The 15,080-nt window shown below is 38.6% G+C and overlaps 1 protein-coding gene across 2 annotated transcripts in view; it reads right to left on the reverse strand.

Moving 5' to 3' along the window:
* Positions 1-15,080, reverse strand: part of LOC137631777 (endoplasmic reticulum membrane-associated RNA degradation protein-like) — a 275,307-nt gene that overhangs the window by 109,818 nt on the left and 150,409 nt on the right. For both annotated transcript variants that reach the window (XM_068363736.1, XM_068363735.1), the window contains exon 5: positions 12,972-13,061. In XM_068363736.1, coding sequence (XP_068219837.1) covers positions 12,972-13,061 — 90 coding nt within the window. The remainder of the gene's footprint in view (positions 1-12,971; positions 13,062-15,080) is intronic.

Below are 15,080 nucleotides of genomic sequence, written 5' to 3' on the forward strand. Positions count from 1 at the left end.
TCGTGGTGAGTACAGTAACAATCTTTATTTTTTACTTTAATATTCTTACTGTACATTCTAAAACTGTATTTGTGCCTGTTTTATAGTTTAGTACTGTACGTACTGTATGCATTAAGTTAAAGGGAAGGTTTTAAAAGTCTACATGTTGTAACCTATCATATTTTTTTTGTTTAAAATTTACATTTACGTACGTAAAACAATCTCTCTCTCTCTCTCTCTCTCTCTCTCTCTCTCTCTCTCTCTCTCTCTCTCTCTCTCTCTCTCTCTCTCTCTCGTAAATTGTTTTCCTGCTTTGCTACGTACAATACTGTATAAATTATATTTGTAAGGTAACATATTTTGTAAATGCTTTTACTGTAAATACTGTATGTACTGTATCATTATTTATCACTATCATCATGCGCGTTAAATGCCTTGTTTGTTCTGAGCGTGGTTGTTTACTGAGCGTACACGCCGTCGTTTCAGGCGGCGTCATAAAGAAAAACATTTCATTTGGAAGTCCTAAGAAAAATACGTAAACTAAAACATTGGTAATAAAAAAATCAACATACAGTACTGTATAATCAATATAATCGATGCAAAAACTAACCTATACATATATGTGTACACTAAATGAGTTTGTTTCTTCATTATGATCAGAGATGAACGTAAACAAAACAATGGTTGCCATTTTTTATCGTGCTTTTTAGGTGTTTAGGAAACGCATGATATAAAATCGCCTTTAATATTTGTGCCTGTTTTAGTTTAGGGTGCTGTAGTACATGCATTAAGTGTTCTGTACATTAAAGGGTGGTTTGTTAACAGTACTACGTACAAGGGAAGGTTTTAAAAGTCCGAATATACATGTTAAATAAATAGGTAAATATGATGTCACTACTTCGCGGATTTTCACCTATCGTGCCCGCGTCTGGAACCTATCTACCGCGATAAACGAGGGTTCACTGTATATGAACCTGTCCCGAGTCTAAACCCTTGGTACGATCGGAAGGGGAAAGCAATATGGATGTGCCAATAATCGTCTCTTGGATCTATAGTACAGCTCCAAGACCCTCAGTGTAATAATTGTTGGACATACAGTGAACCCTCGTTTATCGCAGTAGATAGGTTCCAGACCCGGCCGCGATAGGTGAAAATCCACGAAGTAGCGACACCATATTTACCTATTTATTTAACATATATATTTTTGCATCGATTATATTGATTATTCAGTACAGTATGTTGATTTTGTTATTACCAATGTTTTACTTAATTTTTCTTAGGACTTCCAAATGAAAGGTTTTTCTTTATGACGCCGCCTGAAACGACGGCGTCATAAAGTACGCTCAGTAAACAACCACGCTCAGAACAAAGAAGGCATTTAACGCGCATGATGAAAGTGATAAATAATGATATTTACAGTAAAAGCTTTTAGAAAATATATTACAAATATTATTTACCGTATCTATATAAAATCATATAGTACATACTGTACGTAGCAAAGCAGGAAAACAATTTACGAGAGAGAGAGAGAGAGAGAGAGAGAGAGAGAGAGAGAGAGAGAGAGAGAGAGAGAGAGAGAGAGAGAGATTGTTTAAGTACGTAAATGTAAATTTTAAATAAAAAAAAATATGATAGGTTACAACATGTATACTCTTCAGACTTTTAAAACCTTCCCTTTAACTTAATGCATACAGTAATAAACTAAAACAGGCACAAATATTAAAATGTTAGAATATTAAAGTAAAAAATAAAGATTGTTACTGTACTCACCACGAAAGAAGTTGAAGAAAAACTTGAATGATGATGGCGATGAATTTGCTGCACAGCAGAAATGATGATGATGAAGCTGATGATGTCTTCTACTGTGCAGCCAATGATAGTAGTATTTTACGTCTCTTCAGACGGAGGTGTCTTTTCCTGGGACACCTCTTCAATTTCTTCCTGGGAAACTTCTTCAATTTCTTCCGAAGGCGTACTAGCAGGAGGAACTGGCTCTTTTTTGCGAGGCTGGAAGAACATTGTGATCGGAAGTTGCTGCCGCTGCTTCTTTTTTTGCTCTAAGAGCATCCTGTAGGGAGTCATGATGTCATCGACCTTGTTGGAGAATTGCATAGACCGAACCATATCCTCGTCCCACTCTTGCAACATTTCTTTCAACTCCTTCGCATGGTAGCAGGCCTTGGCAAGCCGTTCTAATGTTAAGCCCGTTTCTTCGACATTTTCTTGGGTCTCTTCCTGCGTTTCACTCTCTTCTTCACTTGCCAATTTCGTCAGGTCTTCTAGGTCTGCGTCAGTTAGCGGCTGGGAACGGCAGTCCAACAACTCGTCGACGTCTTCAGTCGTCATGTTGCCAAACCCGTCACCTCCAATTATGGCAGCCAACTGCACAGATTTCCGTATTGCAGAGTGTTGAATCTCAGCAGGTGTAAATCCCTCGTCGTCGTAAACAATCTGGGGCCACAACTTCTTCCAGCTCGCATTCACGGTTGCAGGTTTCATCTCTTGCAGTGCCTTCTGAATATTCTTCAGGCACGTGGCTATGGTGTACTGCCGCCAGTACGCCTTCAAGTTAAAATCTTCATCCTCATTATCTTGGGCAGCATCCACACACGCAACGAGGTCCGCCAAGGTATTCTTCGTGTAGAGGGCCTTGAACGCCCTGATAACCCCCTGGTCCATCGGTTGAATTAATGACGTGGTGTTGGGTGGCAGGAACTCAACCTGAATGCCCTCATGCGACAGATCAGTTGCGTGTCCACCAGCGTTATCCATAAGGAGAAGGATCTTGAATGGCCAGCCCTTCTCTAAGAGATATTTGCTGACTTGCGGGATGAGACACTGGTGGAACCAGTTGGAGGTCAGCATCTTCGTAATCCATGCTTTTGGATTATGCATCCAGTACACGGGAAGGAGATTCTTATTTTTATTTTTCAAAGCGCGAGGATTTTTCGACTTATAAATAAGCCCCGGCTTTAGCAAAAATCCAGCAGCATTGCCACACATCACGAGGGTAACGCGATCCTTGAATGCTTTAAAGCCAGAGGCTTTGGCTTCTTCTTTGAACAGGAAAGTTCGCGACGGCATTCTCTTCCAAAACAAGCCGGTCTCATCCATATTAAAGACTGGTTCCGGCTTGTATCCACCTTCGGCGATAATATTCTTGAACGTCTGGTTCACGTAAGTTTCAGCAGCGGCAGTGTCAGCGGAAGCAGCCTCGCCATGCAGGGAAACGCTTTTCAGGGCGAAGCGTTTCTGAAACTTCGCGAACCATCCTTTGCTGGTGGAAAAACGTTGTTTCTGAGGCTGGGAATCAGTGGATGTCCCTAGTTGAGGTTCATCTACATCATCATCTTCTTCAGCATGGTCGCCATCGTCGTCTTGAGGTTCCTTTGCCGCAAAATTCTCATACAAGCTCAAAGCCTTGGTTCGGATGGTGTTCGTATCCAAGGCTATGTTCTTCTTCCGGCAGTCGGCAATCCACACAGCTAAAGCACCTTCCATGCGTACGATCGTTTTATCACGCGTGGTAACGACTCGCTTCGCTGATCTGCTAAAGGTGATTGCAGCCGTCTTTCTAATGTTCGCCTCGTCCTTCTTGATATAGCGAACGGTGGATTCATTGATTCCAAAATGGCGGGCTGCGGACGCAAAACTTCTACCGTCTTTTAACATATCGAGAAGCGTCACCTTCTCAGCAATCGTCATCATCCTTCGGTGGCATTTAGGCTCACTACCAGCCTTAGTAGAAGCAGAACGCTTGGGAGGCATTGTACAGTAGGGTTTAACAGAAAGTTTAACAAAAAGTTCAACTTAAAACAGTCACGCACAGCACAGATTAAAGTTCACAATAACTTAACAACGTCTACACAGAGATACGGCGGGAGAGAAAGTGGCCGCGAAAAGATGCTGGAAGTTGGAGATGCGGGCAAAACACCAATCACAGGCTAGATAACAAAACTTGAGTTCTGATTCGTCATCTATCAGCGCTTGAACCAATCACAACCCGTCTTATATGCTATGTAGGTTACCAATTCAAAGTACAAGATACCCTGCGTACAGTATACTGTACAGTAATAATAATAATAATAATAAATAATGATACTGTAATAATAATAATAATAATAATAATAATAATAATAATGATAATAATAATAATAATAATTTTAATAACAACAACAACAATAATAATAATAATAACCATAATAATAATACAGCTTTACGTACGCTATTTTACACTTTTGTTGTAGGATGTGTCTCTCTCTCTCTCTCTCTCTCTCTCTCTCTCTCTCTCTCTCTCTCTCTCTCTCTCGTACGTTTATTCGAAATGTGAATTTTGCAACAAAGAATATTATTGGATGCAGTACTACGTACGTATACATACAAAAGATTCATGGAAAAGAAGCACATCCATTACATTTGTAGTACAGTAGTAGCCAACAGCAGCCTTACACCATTCTAATATGGTATGACTGCATCTGATTTGCGTTTCATGTTCGATTTAATTTTACTACGTACTGTATACAGTACTGAATTATCGTATGATCACATTCTCTTTTCGTGTTTTATTTCTTTCTGTGCTGAATTATATGTCATATGTAATGCAATGAACAATCAGTAAGAGCAGATATTACTAATTACAGTATTAATGGAATTACAGGTAACGAAATATCGTATTTGGGGTCTTCAGATATCGCGGTATTTTCGAAATTTCCGGAAAATCCGCGATACATATATATATATGGGTTATGAAAAAAATCCGCGAAGTGGTGAATCTGCGATGGTCGAACCGCGAAGTAGCGAGGGTTCACTACATGATGGTCGTCATTTTGAATGCGCCCCATCTGATGTGTCGAAGATCACTCTTCTCCCGGGTAAGTCTTACTTTACTGTAGCCTAACCTGGAATTTTAGGAGATTGTATTTTTCTATGACTCCTTTGTCTACCACTTTGTTACAAAGAAGTCAAGTTCCAGGGTTTTGGTCTGATAAAAATAGTATCATGGAGATGATTTGGAGATCCACGATCCTCGACCTGAGGACATTCATGAAATGAGGTCCGGTTGACCAACACCCTGGTTTCTCCTGGTTTGCTTCCAGTTGCCCTATTCCTAAGAAAAAAATCCCCGAGGACCAGGAATTTGAAACTCTACCTAAGCAGAATAATTTTGCCTCCTTTGTTCTTATCAAGGAAACTTAGGTGTAGACTGATGAGGCTTGGGATGCATATGGTGCTGGTCTCTGCTAGTGGCCCATGGGACTGTTGCTGCCCCTATTATAGGCCAAAGCCTTGTCATTGAAGGTTTCTTATTGTTTAGGTAGGGCCAAAATCTTTATATCCATTTCTTAGAATAAAGTTCTAACTGCACATTATCCACTGAAGCTTGGCATAAAAGTAACTTACATAGAGGGTCACTAAATAGACTACTCCATTTCTATCTTCTCCAGATCACAACCCGCCAACCTGTGGCAGCCTCAAATTTTTTTCTGATAAAGTTCTGCAAAGCATTGTAAGTAGGCTTATACAGTAACTTTGCCATTGCTGGCAATCTGAGATTCCCCTGCAGGTCCCACAACCAGAAGCCATGACAGAAACCTGATTAAACAATCTGCCAGGTATCAAATTTTGATTTCCTAAAATTGTTTACAATGGTAGGAAAAACAGCACCCAACTGATTAGTGCTTACTTTAGTATACCATTCTTGGGGGAAAAAAAAAAGGATTTCACGAGAGGCTTCAAGTTCTGAGAATCCTTCGAGCTCTTAGGATACAACCCCTAAAAGGAGACTACATTCCTTGGGAAGGATGGAGTCTCTTTCAGCATCTTGACCATTTTTCTAAGAGGGATGCTATCTGGCCTGGCACTGTCTTCCCAACCACTGTAACACCTAGGACTCTGTGGTCTACAAGGAAACCAACACCTCTGAGACTGACTCTGTCAAGTGATAAGTTGTAAGACTTATATGTCATCTGGAGACCTCTTTATGGTTAAGCTGGGGACAAGTACAAAGGGAATGTAACAAAATTTTAAAATGTTATATCATTGAATGAAAGATCAAGGCCCCTGCATCAATAACGTTTGATTTGGGTAAAATAACACATCCTGTGCCAGATGCGAAGGGTTCCTTACTAGGTCTCTACTCAAATTCCATAGAAGCCAGTGCCTCCATTGCCACTCTCTTCATCACCAAACCTGGAAGACTAAAATCTGAAGATACCACCTCAACTGAAGTTTTCTCTTGACTGCAAAATCACAAAGTCCCTCCACCACCAGGTCCTCAGGATGGGACGAAAAGGGAGGGGATGGAGCGCTGAAACTTCCAGGAATTGTAGAGCCTTGGGAAGGATCCCCATTGAGAGAACATATCAGTGCTTCAACTACCTTAGCATTACCTGAAGCATCCAGACGGGATGCAAACTGATTGAAACCAGGAGGAATATTAACCTGCCTGACCGGCTGTAACCTAGGTTAGGGCCAACCTAGCAAGCTAACCAGATGAAAGGACTAATGGCCCTCTCTCTCAATCCTGCTGCTTGTGGATCCTTATCCCGGGCAGAATGAATCCACTGAAAACAGAAAGGGCAGGTTACAGGGTCCCAAGATTTGCTTCAACATGCGTGCAAGTTGGTATGCCAGCGACACTCTCGTGCATCATTTACGTTTAGCTGGATTACTAAATCGGGTTTGGCTACATTTAGTCTTTATTTCATTTATAAAAAAAAAATTATTATAATCTCCAAGGAGAGAAGTCTAACCCCCCCCCCCAAGACGTTACTATTGTCAAGGCTTTAGGCTCAGGTAAGGCTAACCACTTCCACCAACTATCAAGTAGAGTCACCCTTTCGATGAATCCATAGGTAAGGGAAGGAGGCCAAAACTAGGTTACTCTTCTCCCTAATTACAAAGTAGTCAAAATCCATGGCTTACAAAGTCAATATATAGGAAAGGGTAAAATCATACTTAATTAGAACCTTAATCATCTTCAAATACAGGAAATTGAGGAGCTTGGATATGGCTAACTCTATTGAAAAACTAAAATCAAGGAGACTAAATCCTTTCTATAACAATCAAGTAGATAGTCGCCCCTTCGTCAAATTGAAGGGCAAGGAAAGAGGGCTACAACTAGGTTTTACTCTTTTCCTTAACTACATAGTGGTCGAAACAATGGCTTAAAAAGCAAATGGGTAGGAAAAGAATACATATCCTATCCAAGATTCAATTTGAGTAACCCTGCCCTCCATCCAATACCTATATCAAATAAACATGGGAGAGAGGAGGATCAAGTCACTTGGGGAGAGAGCTACATGCTAGTACCTCCTCATTTCTCTAACAAATGTTGGAGGGGAGAGAACATTTACACTCCAAATATATTCATACATTCCAAAACAATACATTGTAAGTTGAAATACTACAAAAATCAGGCTAATAATAATTATGGGTTATTCAAGATATAAAATATAAAACTATCATATAATGGCTTTGGGAATCAATCAATTCCACACCCATGCTTAACCTAACCGACTAATTTGACTAAAATTGTGTATTCACATATATAAGGGATTTTGACGAAGGAAAAATCTATTTCTGGGGAGAGACCTGTGACAGCTGGTGAAAAGTCCTTCTTTTCTAATATAAATCTTCCAAATATACTAGAGAAAGATAAAAGCATGGAATGCAGAAGTTACAACCCTCACGCGAGCACCTTGTTGGTGTCGTATATCTAACAAGGGCGTGTGTAAACCACTATTCACAGGCTGTCTTCCATTTAAATAATCCGTTCATCAAAGGGGAGGGCCGTGACAGGCCCTAGAGAATACAGTTGGGCTACCCTACCGACACCTACTACTCACGCTCTCCAGGTCATCCTTCTGTTTTGGACTTGCCCGCTAAGTCGTTTTTATTTTGTAAGGTGTGTTTCGAAAGTGATTGTCGTTAATTCAACGTGACTGACGTTGCTACTTCACCTTTACCAATGTTAAGTACCATAGTTTGTTTTGACAGTTTTTTCAGTACCGGGCATTTGTTCTCGTTCCAGTAATGTGGATTTTAATTTTGGAAGAGGCTTGGCCATCCTCGGTATCGGCAGCCATTTTGGTTTTGTTCGATTCGGTAGTTTTTCAAGTTAATATTGCCCTTCTGGTACTCTGTCATCTAGGTTATATCACTTACGTTTTATGACCAATATTATTATCATTATTTATTATTGTTTTTTACTATGGTATTTATTTGCTAGCAAGTCCAATTTGGACGAAGAATATCGATCTAGTCTTTGTTATAGTTATGTTCATGCCTCAGGAAGGTGCTTGATTTAGACTATATCTTTATGTTTAATTGTTACGTTGTCGTTATTCTTCGTTCTTGGTTATTACAATTTTATCATTATTCTTATCATATTATTGTGTGATTTTGGTTTTTATTATGTAACCTTGAGAGCATGAGCATAGAGTGCTCGTATTCTGTTTCTACAGAAACGAGTTACCCCTTCTCTCGTTTTCTTTATTAAGCTCGAGTAGAGGAGGTGGATTTCCCGTCTTCCGTTTTATACGGTCACGAGTTATTCCTGCCTTCTCTTATTCTCCGAGTGGATGATATTACGTTTAATGATATTCACGATTTATTGATGTGGTTACTGTTAATAGAGCTAGCACTATTAATAGGTTACGTTAGTGTATGAGTCATTATTTGGGGTCGCTTTATGACGACACCCTTAGCTCCGCCTTGAGTTATACTCCGCTATAATGGATACTCATTGGGTGAGAACTAGTCAGATATTTGGAGTGCAACGGTGAAATCCGCCACTCAGACTCCGGCTGAGGCCTTTTGCACACGAACCTTTGTCATGATTGATCACAATTACATTATAACGGCCCTTTTTTCATCGAATCTCCGGCTTCACTGGAGATAACACAGGAATTCAGTATGGAGGAATGTTATCGTACCGATGAGGGTCACGATTTCACGGTGACGGACCTTAGTTACCGGATCTCCGGTACAAGCAGAGATCAATCAGACGATCAGAACCAGGGTACGAACCCCTTTTCATGAATAATCACCTTTCATTATTACGGTCCTTTTTATCGAATCTCCGGCTTAACCGGATATCACACAGATGTCAGCATTGAGGTTAATATTATCTTACCTCTGATGATCACGTTTTCACTATGACGGACCTTTGTCACAGGGTCTCCGGTGGCAACAGAGACCACTCAGACCACGGGTGGCCAATCTTTTGTTTTAGATGTAAAGGAAAGGATTTAACATGAATACAAAGTAAACTGTACTTACTTTAATGACACTTTGAATTTGCGTTGATAATATTCATTAGTTATTCTTGATAGTCCTAATGAAAATATATGAACATATTTAGCAATTTTAAAGAAAAGTCATTCAATTTACTATCTATGGGGTATAGTGCTCCGCTTGTAATCGTACAATGCGACACTGTTGGCGCATGAGTCATAGGTTGGCCACCCCTGACTCAGACGTTCAGAACCGGGGTTAACATTATTTTACCGATGAGGTTTATAGTTACATGTTACGTGGTTACTGGATATTAGTATACTATTGATTCATCTGTTCACTGACCGGAGTCTCAAGGAACAGTAGATAGCCTCTCATGGCATGGTTGGTTTCGACCTGGCTTTTCATTAGAAGGGGCTAGCGTTCGATCCCAAGTACTGAGTAGAAATTTATTTCTATTTTGAACACGATGTTGTATGGATATTTATCCATATTTGTACATATTTATACATATTTATAATCAAATATATGCATAAATATAACCATTATTTTTATTTTATACTTCATATTTATAATTAAATATATGCATAAAAATAGCCATTATTTTTAGTTATACTGATTTGGTTGATCCCAGCCTGTGAATGGGATCACTAACCAGAGTTTCAAGGAACATCCAGACTTATGTCTCCTTTCTATTACAGAAGGCCCGCCTACATGGTATGGTTCCCGGAGTCATGCACAATCTGCTACGAGAGGTCCTCCCTACTCCTGACCCATGAGGTAAGTTGGTTCTAATGTTTCTATTTGGTATACTTGGGCGACGATTGAATTTGATCCGGATTTATGTATGCATTACTTATTGAGAACGGTCTTCTCCTTCATCACTAATCCCCTCACTTCTTTCAGGACGATGGTGAATCTCTCCGGCCTGCGAGAGCGGCTCCCCGCCCTTGGGTATCAAGGTTTGGAAAGAATGCTCCATCTAGAGGACCCTATCTCCTCGGAGTGTCCTCTCTAGGGTTGGACATCGACCCCATGGATGGGCAGGTAGGTGGTGATGAGTTTGGAGCCTTCAGCTTTGCAATTACCTGCGGCACCGACCTAGGACCCACAAAGGATCCTGATGTTCATATTCCTTGCATAAAACCGTGACTGCTAAAAGCCAAGGGTGGGGTTAAAGAGCAGATACAACACATTCTAGGGGGCTATGACGGAGCTCAAAGATATGGTGAATTTAGCCTACTTGGATATAATTACCATTGGCTGAGATATTTTTGGCAGCAAACTACCAAAAGCAACTAAAATAACAGACATGATATGCCACCATTAAAGTTAACATTCATAAATTAAGATGTGTGAATGCAAAATGCATTAGGCTATGCTAGTCTGAAGAACAATTAAAATGGGTTAGCAACAAAAGCTGTACTAAAAACATACAAAATTGTGATGGTTACTGTATATACACTAAACACTCTACAGCCCTTTTCACTAACACTCCTAGCTCCCATTCATCAGATTGTGGCTCTTCCTGCCACATTCTACAAAATAATCTTGAAAGTATTTTGAGTCATTTCAGTAGTTATTTCATCATGTCTCCAGAGGCTTTCCATCTCTTGAGTTTTTTAATGATAACTTTGACTTCAAATACACTGAATTTATTCATGGGCACATCAAGGTCTTCCTCAACTTCAGGTATATCAATAAAATTACTTCTTTCATATCTACTATTCATGACCTCACAGAAGTGTTCCATCCAGCATTGCCTTTATTCATCTTCTGTTGTTATAACAGATCCATCTCTCTCCTGGATGGGTATACTGTATGCTGCTTCTTCTTTGCCTCGTAGAAGTTTCATTGATAATTCTATGAGCAATTCCTACACTATAGCCACTACCTGAATTCATAGCTTTGTCAGCCTCATCTGTTTTCCTGTCTAAATATTCTCCCTAGGAGATAACTACCAATATCTGCACCTCTATAACTTCTTGTATTTCTCAGAGTCCTCCTTCTCTCTTTATTAATGGCTAGGTGATCTATTTGACTTTTGTAATTGCCACATGGTGAAGTTCATGTAAATTTGTGGATGACTTTGTGCTGAAAAAGAGTACCACCAAAAACAAGATTGTTTGGTGTACAAAAGCTTATAAAATGTGCTCCATTTTCATGTGTAACTTTGCCAAGACCCTAAACACCCATCACATTCTCTATATCTTGATCATTCCTTCCAACTTTAGCATTAAGATCACCAATCACAATTTTCATATCTTTCTCTGGGATCTCATAAATTAAACTCTGCAGTTTTTCATAGTATTCATCTTTCCTTTCTTCAGGGGAATCATTTGTTGCTGTATAGCAAACTATAATACTTATATTGCATGCACTGCTTTGATTTAAACTTTGAAAGCAACAAACTATTATTTACAGCGCTCAATTCCGTTAATGCCTTTTCTGCTCTTGGTGTCATCATCATTCCTACCCCTTCTCTTCCAACTCCATTTGTCCTTACTGAATAGATATATATTACATAAATTGCCTTGTTTTAAGACTTCCTTACCAATCTCTTTACGATGTGTTTCACTTAGGGCCAAGATATCCAAACTACATTTCATAATTCATTTTTCACTTCCTATAACTTTTCTAATATTCCAATTACCAATTTTCAACTCATCTTTAGTATTTATAAACAGAGATTCTTAACAGGCTGCTATGCCTGGGACTGGAGGCCATTCTGATATTTTCTCTTTCCATAGACTGACTAAATCCATAGAGGATACATTAGCTAAATTCATCAAAAGATAGCCAGTTCCTTGTGATGCGCAGTGCCTATCAAACTAAGGCAAGCGACCCCTGCTGGTCCATACTAATTTCAGTATAATCATCCACCAGGCATCAGGAGTAAAAGCCGAAAAGACATCTTGGCTCAAACCTTAAACCCAATCTGTCACCCTGCTATCAATGGCTTCATCAAGATTTAGGGGGAGGGTTACTTCCTCCACACCCAGAATTCTCGATACTCCACCAGGTTGCTCATCCGCTTATATAACCGTTGGGAAACGTGGATTGCTAAGACATGCCGCATAGCATGGTATTGCTAAGATATAATGCCTAGTTAGACATTAAAATTATTTAAAGATAATTATGTAGATCTCACTCTACAAAAGCTACATGCAAAAACCTGCAATGCATGCTACATAGCATAGTTGCAATACGCAAAATGAACTTTATCATTGAAACAACTATGGAGTAGCATAAGTATACGAAATCCCTATATGCCCATCTACCGTAATTACCTGTAACTAGTTACATAAAAAAATATCAAGAATTCTACGAACTTTGTCTATATATAATTTTACTATTTTATAAAACTAGAGATAGAAACTGTAAAATATAAACTTTTAACAGCATTATTAGCATTTCAAACAATCGTACTGTACTATATTAAAAAATATATAATACAGTATACAGAAGTGAAACTGGATAGTAAAACCCACTCAAAAATTCTTATTTTATCGCTTAAAAAGAAAGGCTAAATGTCTTTGGTATATAACTCAAGACCTTCTTTTCAAATAGCATCATTCTTACTGCTCTAACATTTTTACAAAATCTCCATTCAAGTTTGAACTTCCCTGTAGTGCTGTAGGCTTTCTACATGAACACATTTAAATGATCAATTTTCTAACCTACTGCTTTATTATTATATTCATTTCATTGTCAATTTATGAAAAAAGAAACAAATAAACCACTATTGATCTTACCTTTGGTTTTCCTAATAATTCATTATCTTCCAAAGAGACAAGTAAATCACGCAATAGAAAAGGAACTTGTTTACTTCTTGTAAGCAGCAACTGTAAGAAAAATGTACATACAATTCACTGTTATACAATGATAGTTACGTACAACTGAATCTAATATTATGGAAAAAAATTTCTTAGGCAAATTTATAACAGCCACCAACTTCAGGGAAATGATTAAAATTAACTTGATGGTAACCTTATGAATATCCTTAAGATAATCTTTTCAAAAAAAAATTAAAAATTCATTCATAACAGTACAATAAATTAATAGAATGCTTATTGAAATTCTTACCTAAACAAATTAATTCTTATTGGATTATTTGATACAGATAACTTTAATTTCAATATAATTTTCTGTTCACATTAAACATTTCAAACAAAGTAATTTTCAGCTATCAATTTTGAAAAATCCCTTCTTGCAATATTAAAGAGCCTTTGCATGAAAATAAAAAACTGGGTTGGATTGGATCTGTGAATTTGCTACATACCCCAGCACTGGAGCCTGTGAGGCCATTCAGTGCCCAGGTGAAACTGGGGGAGGGGTGAACCCAGCAGTTGCACCATGAAATTAATTAGATGAGGTTAGAAAGCAAGAAGCAAAAAAGGAAGTGACAACAGAGGTAAAATTAGAGAATATACAGCAGATGCAGCAATGTGTGAAAGGAACACTGTAAAGAACTGTAAGTGATGCCCAAAAGGGGGGGGGGGGGCTGCAAAAGGTATACTGACATCACTAATCCTGTATGGGGAAAACATAATTTGTATTTTCTATAAATTCTTTTCATAAAAAGTTGTCTTAGACACTCTTTTATCTCTGATCCCCACAAAAGTCTGGGGTTATCTGACACACAGACATCCCACCTGAAGATCATCTGTGCCTTCCACTGGTTTTGTCTAGTGGGAGAAGACCTCTTACAGCCCATCAAATATATCTTGTGAACTAAAAACTCCTTACTGTGTATGATGAAGAGAAGATCCAAGCAGGAAGGTTGTGGGTCAGAAAGGAGGAAGCGATGATATTCCAACTCCCTAATCTCTGATGCAGGGTGTACCCTGGAGCAGTGGATACTATGGGTTGTTCAGCCAATGTGGAGCTACCAACACAGCTGGCCCTGAGAAGACCTTAAGGATGTTCAAAGTCTTAAGAATCAAACTCGGAGGAAACAAATAAATTGAGGACTGTTTGGGTCTGGGTTCAACGCATCTCTTGCCAATGCATGAAAATCCAGATTCGGTGCTATGTATAGTTGAAACTTGTGGTTCTCTATCATTGCAAACTGGTTTTCTTGGATTCCCTGTTATAGCCTTTACAGGAAAGTCCTTAAGACTGCTCACAGCATATTAATCCCAAAAGGTAATGAAAAAATGTCAATCTGGAGTTTAGAGTACCCAAAAACTTAGATTATGGTTAAGTCTATGTTGATATTTAACTGATTATGGGAAACTAAACGCTGTATATTTTTCCTTCACCAATTACCCACCACCCCTTAGAGTGTGGGAGTCTGCAAAACATCAGGGCAACTTCATAGAAATAAATGTAATCTTAATGATAAAATTTATTTCCATCTTTGCCTCATGTTTATATACAAGTAGCCCATTGACTAGTGGTGTCAAGAAGGAAATTATTGGGCTCTGAGACTGAAGTGTTATATGATATGCAGCATGTTATTTTTGTGAGTTGCTGGCAAGTCTCATTGCTTTACTAGAGACATTAGTATATAAGAAAGGAAATAAAATGGGAAATATCTGACTTTCAAGGGGTAACATCAACATACGATGCTTATGGAGACAAAAGCCATTGGAGCATTAGGCTAGTATAGGAGTGTCAGATTTTATCATTAAAATTTTGGTTTTTAGAAGCAAAGTTAAATTTGAATTTAATGGTGTATTTAATATGATTTAAAAATATTTCTTTAATCCATAAACTGGTGTTGAAATTTATCGTATGAGTTACCGGGTAGTTTTTTAATTATGCCAAACAGCTTTGTTGGAAGTGAGATTGTAACTACAGTATAGGCATCAAAGGGTTACTTCAAATTTTCATCCTGTAACCTTTGAAAAATTTTGTAC

The sequence above is a fragment of the Palaemon carinicauda genome, chromosome 40 (genome assembly GCF_036898095.1).
Source record: "Palaemon carinicauda isolate YSFRI2023 chromosome 40, ASM3689809v2, whole genome shotgun sequence".
NCBI classification, from domain to species: Eukaryota; Metazoa; Arthropoda; class Malacostraca; order Decapoda; family Palaemonidae; genus Palaemon; species Palaemon carinicauda.